General features: G+C 35.3%; 1 protein-coding gene across 1 annotated transcript in view; it reads left to right on the forward strand.

Annotated features, from left to right (window-relative positions):
* Positions 1–8,564, forward strand: part of OSBPL8 (oxysterol binding protein like 8) — a 166,689-nt gene that overhangs the window by 105,807 nt on the left and 52,318 nt on the right. Inside the window, exons 5-6 of the mRNA XM_037739302.1 lie at positions 1,749–1,819; positions 6,130–6,141. Of these exons, the coding sequence (XP_037595230.1) occupies positions 1,749–1,819; positions 6,130–6,141 (83 nt within the window). The remainder of the gene's footprint in view (positions 1–1,748; positions 1,820–6,129; positions 6,142–8,564) is intronic.

Raw genomic sequence — 8,564 nt, forward strand, 5'->3', positions numbered from 1 at the left:
TGGATGTACACACTCATTTCTGTTGGGTTTGTCTAGGATTAGAATTCCTTTGTGTTAGAGTACGTGTACATTTGACTTTAATAGATACTGTCAAATAGTTTTTCAAAGTTCTTATGCCACTTTGTATTCTTACCAGTAGTGAACAGTTTCAGTTGCTCCATGTTTTCACCTGTACTTGGATAGTGTTAGTCCTTTTAATTTCAGCCATTCTAATAGGGATGTAGGTTTCTGTCTCGTTGTAGGCATGGGGAGGATAGTTGGAAGATAATTTACTACCCCACATCGTTAACTAATTTCATTCAGAATTTCATGTTGAATTTGTAAAGGTTTTATTTTATTTTTATTTTTAGTATTGGGATTTAGTGATCTTTTTTCTTACCAGAGAGGGGAAAAAAATCCGTTTTTTATATTATATAAAATTTTCAGTAAAATATCTGTATTCAGAAAATAGAACAGATATTTTTTTAGCTGTTATATTAACAAACCAAATATAGAATCAATGATATTATCCTTGATATGCTTGAAGTGATTTTAAAATACTTCAGGCACTGGTACTACTTTATTTATTTATTTGTTTATTTATTTGAGACAGAGTCTTGCTTTGTCACCCAGGCTGGAGTGCAGTGGTGCAATCTCAGCTCACTATAACCTCTGCCACCTGGGTACAAGCAATTCTCCTGCCTCAGCCTCCTGAGTGGCTGGCACTATAGGCATGCACCACCACGCCTGGCAAATTTTTTTATTTTTTAGTAGTGACGGGGTTTCACCATGTTGGCCAGGCTGGTCTTGAACTCCTGACCTTGTGATCCACCTGCTTCGGCCTCCCAAAGTGCTGGGATTATAGGCATGAGCCACCATATCCAGCCACTTGACTTTTTAAAAGTACTGCTTTTTGAATAATTGTACATTTGTTTTTAAATAGAGGCTTTAATTGGACTCTGAACAAATAATTATAGGGAAGAGTTAATAGTACCTGTCCTAAAAAATAGAAAAACCTCATTAAAATTAAAATGTGTACTGCTTCTTTTATGCCTGCCACAAAAGTCTCAATATTGATGTTTCTCTAATTGTACCTTTGTAATAATAATTTGTTAATTGGTTTTGGCATAGTGCTGTATTAAAGTGTTATATGATTTCAGGAGTATATTCATGTTTGTCCACTACACTTGTGCATTTTAGATTCATGCTTTTAGAATAACAATAGAAAATGATGATAATAAGGGTGAACATTAATTGAATGTATGCTTTGTGCAAAAACACTATGCTAAGTGCTTTATATGTATCCTCATCTAATTCTCAAAATAAGCACATTATAAGATTTCTAAAAAGTCAATCCAAATTTATTTCCCCAGTCTTTTATCACCTGGTCCAAAATTGTTTTCCATTTTGACCAAAGGTATGAAAAGTATGTTGAGTTGGTTCTGTCAATTAGAATTTGTTGCTAGAAACCAGCTCACTGGAATAAAAGCTCTACGAGGGCTGAATTTATGTGACGTTCATCAGGAACAAAGAAAAGAGATCTATTTCATGATGTTGGTGGGTTCAGGGAAGTACTTCATTGTTTCTAAGCCTTAATTCTAAAGGGTTATACTATATATGACCCTTTAGAGGTCTTTAATAGTTTAAAACTGTATGTACAGGCTTCCTGCACTGATTTATATCAAATATAATCTATGCTTGAAATTGAATGACTTGTTATACATATTCAAAAGTAGTAATTCTGAGATACTGGCTTTTTTTTTTTTAAGGTTTGGAAAGAGGGAAGGAAGATATTTCTCAAAACAAAGATGATTCTTCACTTTCTATGTCAAAGAGCAAGGTAAGCATATATAAGCAAATGCATGATTATGACGTTTCCCTAATATTTGAGATGAGGGAACTAACACTGAAATCCTGTGAAGCTTTTATGAGATGTTTTTATGTTGATATATCTAAACCATGTAGTGCGTATTAAAAAAGTGAAGTTCCATTGGGGCTGACATAAATGTTGTTGGTTACTTAGAAATACAGCTGATTGTTAACCACTTTTCCTGCAACAGTAATACTGTTTCTGGTATTTCAACTGTAGCAGCACTTCTCAAACTTCAGTCTAAGAATTGCATTCAGATATATTCTCAGGGTTTATGTCTTACAAAGAAATTCTTAAGTGTTTTGAGTTCATTTAGGTGGCGATCAAAATATATATATTTGTCAATTAAAAGTCAGATCTTTGCAGTAATAATTGCTTACAATTGAAAGACATTTTCTTAGAATAAGACAGTTTATGAATCACTATTTCTCAAACTGGGATACTTAGACACATACTTAGGACTGTTGAGCATTTTTTATTTAAGAGTGCATACTCAGATTTGAGAAACACTATGATGCAGTAACCAGTTTTCCTATGGGTTAGTAGTTCACTAGATTTTCTATAGTTTGTGAAGGGATTCGACCTTTGGCTGTTTTTTCTGGTAGGATTTTTGTAGCAGGGGAATCTTTTATGTTTATGAAGTCAAACTTCAATGACTATAAGACAACCTGTTTCTAAAGACTGAATTCTCTGCTATTCTCAGCAATAGGGCTGGCTCTTTCAACCTACATTTTTGGCTCCTGTTCTTGAGAGTGGTTGAGAGGATTGCACAGTATGTTTTTATGTATGATTTTACACAAATATTATTCCCACTTTTCATGTATACATTACATAAAAGTTCATTTATCATATTAGTGTAAAGTACTTGGGATAGAAGTTTAAAAGTACTTTGTATTTATATGAGAAATGCCTGGATCACCAATGGGAGAAAAGATTTCTTTCCCCATTGCAAGGTTCATGGCTGAGATCCCCATAACAAAATAATATTAACAAGGGAAAATCATACACATTTGTTTAGTAGAAGTTCTGTGTGACAGGAGCTTTCAGAAATGAAGACCTAAAAGAACAGGGAAATATGTGTATTTTATGCTTTGGTTTGATGAAGAGCAGAGAGTCACAGAAGTATGATTGGACAAAGGTTGGAGAGTATTATATGATGGTAATACACTGAGGGGAATTTAGCAAGGTGTGTTTGTTCAGATTCTTCTTGGTATCTCTGTGTCTTTGGATTCTTTCTTCTAGGGATAGGTAGAGCACCTGCTTCACGGGGAGGTCAGAGAATTATATTGTGGCCTGCATCAGAGCAGAAAGGGAGAAAGTCAGAGAGTGTCCTTTCTGCTTTTTAAGTTTTCTCAGTTTCCTTCAGCTTAAAAGAGTCAGTATGCCCCTGTATTTTGGGGTAGTGAGTTTTGAGCCCTGTCAGTCATTTTACATGGTCTATATAATTAAAGAAAGTAGGAAATAATTTATTTTAGGTCTGCCACAGGTAGAAATGCAGTGAGAGTTATAGAGTTTTTTTTTTTTTTTAAAGACCTATTTTCAAGAAATTAATACCAGAATTGGTGAATATATGGTATAATGGTATTCCTACTCAAAAGCCTGAACACCTAAACACAAAGACTTATATACCACAGCTACTTATTTGCCATCTATATGTACCCTTTAAGAAGGGAGGTCTGAAAAGGAACTTTGCATACATTAAATGAAGGTGTGTGCCTTAATGGGGGAAAGCACGTGTGTGTGCACACGTGCACACATACCCACGTTTTAGAACTATGCTTTGGGTACAATAGCATCTAGTTATATGTGGATATTTAAATCAGAATAAAATTAGAAATCTAGCTCCTCAGTTACACTAGCCACAGCTCAGATACTCAATAACCACATATGGCTAGTGGCTGCCAGACTGGACAGCTCAGATGTAAAATATCTGTCATTTAGAAAGTTCTGGGCAGCACTGCTTTAAAGTGAAAAGTCAATTTGAATCTTGACTCCTATTACCTATAAGTTTTTAGCTACTAGTTATGATATTAATAGCTACTTTTTTTTTAAGAGTTGAGGGTCTCACTATGTTGTCCAGGCTGGATTTGAACTCCTGGGCTCAATCAGTCCTCTGACCTCAGCCTCCTGAGTAGCTGGAACTGCAGGCACATGCCACCATGCTCAGCTTAATAACTACTTTTTATTGAGAGTTTACGTGGACCATTTTAACTTTCATAACAATACTAGGAGACAGGTATTATTGGCTCCATTTTATGAATGAACAAACTGAGGCTCAGACAGATTAATTCCCCAATACTCAAAATAGTAAGTCTTAAAACTAGAATTCACAGTGGCTCCAGTTTTCCTTTTTGTGCAAGGGAGGGGATAAGATCTATTCCAATTGTGATGCAGAAAGTACCTGACAAAGTAGCTGGTTAGTAATAGTTAAGAATTTATTTTCTTATGAATAAAGAATTAGAGTGAATGAATGGGATTATTAACATAACTATTTGGTATAAGTACAATTATACTCATAATGTTATTTTCCAAGAGCTGAAATGTACTGATTTTCTCATATTTTCTCATAGATTTAATCTTAGTTTATTCTGTTAGCTTAAGAAGTTTATAGTTGCTACTTCGTCTTGAAATATTTTGACATGCAGCTGGGCACAGTGGTTCATGCCTATAACCCCAGCACTTGGGGAGGCTGAAATGAGAAGATTGCTTGAGTTCAGGAGTTTAAGACCAGCCTGGACATGATAAGACCCTGTCTCTACAAAAAATACAAAAATTAGCTGGGTGTGGTGACACATGCCTGTGATCTCACCTATCTGGGGGGCTAAGGCAGGAGATGCTTGAGCCCAGGAGGTTGACGCTGGCAAGTGAGCTGTGTTTGCGTCACTGCATTCTAGCCTGAGAGACAAAGTAGACCTTGTTTCAAATATATAATATATATATACATATATATATGCATGCAACCAACTCTCTTGTTTTTCAGAACAGTCGTAAAATTTATACACTTATCATTAAACCTGATACTTGTGGAATTCTGAAGATTTTTATTCTTATCTGAGTAATTTTGGAAAACAAAATTTATTATTCCTTTCATGATTGAGTAGTATGACTGAGACCACCAAACAATTTTAACTTTTCCCAACTTGATGCCAAAAAATATGAAAACTCTCATTTTGATGACAGGATTTTAGGTTAAATATTATTTCTTAAAATTCATAATTGAGCCTGATTAACATAATGAAATACACCTGCTTCATCCCCAAGACATTATTTAAAAATAAAGTTGCTGGGTGAAGTGGCTCACACCTGTAATCTCAGCACTTTAGGAGGCTGAGGTGGGAGGACTGCATGAGCCCAGGAGTTCGTGATCAGCCTGGGCAACCTAGTGAGACCTCGACTCTACAAATCAAAAAATTTGCCAGACATAGTAGCATACTCCTGTGGTCCCAGCTACTCAGGAAGCTGAGGTGGGAGGATCACTTGAGCCCAGGAGTTGGAGGCTGCAGTGAGCTATGATCACACCACTGCACTCCAGACTGGGTGACAGAGTGAGACCTGTCTCAAAAAATAAAATAAAATAAAATAAAATAAAATAAGGCAATTCCTTTTTCTCATGCATCTTTTCCTAGGCTTTGTCATTGTTTGAATGAGTGAATTGGAAAAGTCAGTTAATCAGATTATTCCAAACAAAGTAGCATTTTAAAATAAATTTTTAATTATCCATCTCAACAAAAGGAAATACAGCATAACTAATGTATCTAGAGGGATAAAAAGAATTCTGTTAAAAGGATAAAGGGTTTTTGAGCTCACATCTCTTATGTTGATTTTTCAACCACCTATTTACTTGCCTTGTAGGTTTGCCAAGTCATCTATTACTTGCTTTAAAATATAGATTTACCTGAAGATTTAACCTTTCTAAACCGAAATGTCTGATGTGATCACAGTAACTTATCATTAGCCTGGTTATAAGCATAATGATAATAAGGCCTATCTTTGTTGTCTTCATTCTTGTTATCTTCTTTATCCTTGTTATAAAGGTAACAATAATGACTACTCCTTATATTTGTAGTATTTTGTAATTTTCAAAGCAAGTTTCAAAGTATTTTCATAAATAAGTGCCCTATTATCTAAATTTCTAAAGGTCAGATTTTTGATAGCACCTGCAATCTGAGATATACCTGAAATAATATATACCAAGTACTAAGTTAAACACTTTAATTATGCTACCTCATCTAATTCTCAAAGCAACCCTATGGATTAGTAGTAGTATCTTCATTTTACAGATGAAGAAGCAGACTGATGGAGATTAACTGCTCAAAGTCACAGAGCCTATAAGGGGACAGCAGCTAAAGGAGAAAAAGAAAACAAGAAGGAAAGAAGTAAAAAATATAACATGCTAAGCATTCTAATGCCATTTAACAAAGAGGCAAGCAGTAATATACATCAAACCTGTCTATCTTGATGGTCATCATTAAGAGAGTTTCAATAAAGTTTATGAAAGAAGGGAAACTTAGTTTAGTAAAACATCTCCACCAAAAATCATTTACATTTTTGGCATTTGAAAGGTGTTCTGATTCAGAAAACCTAGGAAGTAATGTAGGAAACAACTGTATAACTTGGTCACTCCTTCTTTTATTTCAGAACTAGACTGCACATTATGGCAGAGATTCCTTGGCCTAGGTGAGTTAGAGATTCCTTGAGGTCAACTTACCAAGCTCATGTGACTCTGTCTGGCCTGCTGCTCTCCTATGTACTGTAATCTTTTAGGAATAACCAAGCCAGATCTTACCATATGGAATTGTTAGGGAAACCAATTTGACTTTTTTAAAAATAAGGTCTCACTTTATCACCCAGGCTGGAGTGCAGTGGTGTGATCACTGCTCACTGCAACCTGAAACTCCTAGGCTTGGGTGATTCTCCCACCTTGACCTCTCTGATAGCTGGGACTACAGGCACATGCCACCATGCCCAGCTAATTTTTGTATTTTTAATGGAGATGGGGTCTCACCATGTTGCCTAGGCTGGTCTTGAACTCATGGGCTCAAGCAATTCTCCCACCCCAGCCTCCCGAAAAGCTGGGATTACCAGCCTGAGTCACCACACCCGACCACAGATTTCTCCTTGTTCATAAAGATAGAGCTTAACTTTAAGTCTAAAATACCATAAGAACAGTTTTAAAAGATAAGAAATTAATATAGTGAGATAACTAAGAACCAGAAGCTGGGAATTAGACTAGGGTAAAAATCCCAGCTTATCTACTTTGTAGCTTTGTGACTTTGGAAAGATATGTAGTCTGTTAGTTTTAGTGTCCTCATTGGTAAGAGACGGATATCACTACTATCGCATACATTTGCTTTGAGTATATAGATGTTTAACATATATAGTTGATCCTCGAACAACACGGAAATTGGGGCACTGACCCCCTCCTTCCCTGTGCATATAAAAATCTGCATATAACTTTTGACTACCTAAAAACTTAACTACTATAATTGTGTGCTGTTGACCAGAAGCCTTACGGATAATATAGTCAATTAACACACATTTTGTATGTTATATGTATTGTATACTGTATTCTTACAATAAAGTAAGCTAGAGGATATGTTATTTAAAAAAACATAAGGAAGAGAAAATATATTTACTATTTATTAAGTGGAAGTGAATCATCAGAAAAGTCTGTCTTTGTTATCTTTACATTGAGTAGGCTGAGGAGGAAGAAGTTGGTTTTGCTGTCTCAGGTGGCAGAGGCAGAAGAGGTGGAGGAGGTGGTAGGTGAGGCAAGAGAGGCAGGTACACTCAGTGTAGCTTCTGCAGAAAAAAAATCTGCCTGTAAGTGGACCCACACAGTTCAAACTGTGTTGTTCAAGAGTTAACTGTACTTGGTAAGTAGTAAACAACCATAAATGTTCATTAACTTTGAAGCTAATACTATTAGTATTTTTTTATGGACTAGTTTCTAGAAAGTATAATACTGTAAACATTATCCTATTAAGTTGTGGGAAGTAGAATTTCCTAATAATTTTAAACCATCATATTCCTTTGACAATAGCCATGCCATTTTGTGTTCCCAGGGCCAAGGAGAAGACAGAAACCTGTTTGGCTTGAGGAATGTTATGAAATTGTTTTGATATAACAATATATGCCATCGTCATTGGAGTAATTAATGTGATGTTTCAACTCCACTTCTTAAACTTTAACAGAAGTTTAGGTTGATTTCTGCCTTCTACATTGAGAATTGTTTGCATTTCCCTTCTGGTTCATCCAGTTAATACCATCACCATAATAACCCATGTTTCATACCAAGTAGCAGAAGTGTTTTTAAGAGAAATGAGCTGCAAGTGCCTGTTTTATTTTCATTTTATTAATTCATTAGATATTTACCGAGTTCTTCCTTTTCTTTGGGTGATACACAGTGGGTATCATTGAAAAATAAACATGTTATCTGCTCTCATTAATCTAAAAATTGAGGCAGTTGTATACAAAGGTATGTATCCTTGATCATGTCTAATGATATTATGCACATCTGGCCACTCAACATTTGAAAGCCACTATTTGGACCAAGTTCTGTATACTTTCTTGACACTGCCTAGGAGTACTGCTAAGAACATTAAGTCCCTTCTCCTATGTCTAACAATATTTTAAAATAAAAATTCTGGACACTGAAGGAATATGTTTAATTTTGTTTTTCCAAAATAAGTAGAAACAGCTTTTTTTTTTTTTT

Source organism: Cebus imitator, unplaced genomic scaffold, assembly GCF_001604975.1.
Source record: "Cebus imitator isolate Cc_AM_T3 unplaced genomic scaffold, Cebus_imitator-1.0 Scaffold67, whole genome shotgun sequence".
Taxonomy (NCBI): Eukaryota; Metazoa; Chordata; class Mammalia; order Primates; family Cebidae; genus Cebus; species Cebus imitator.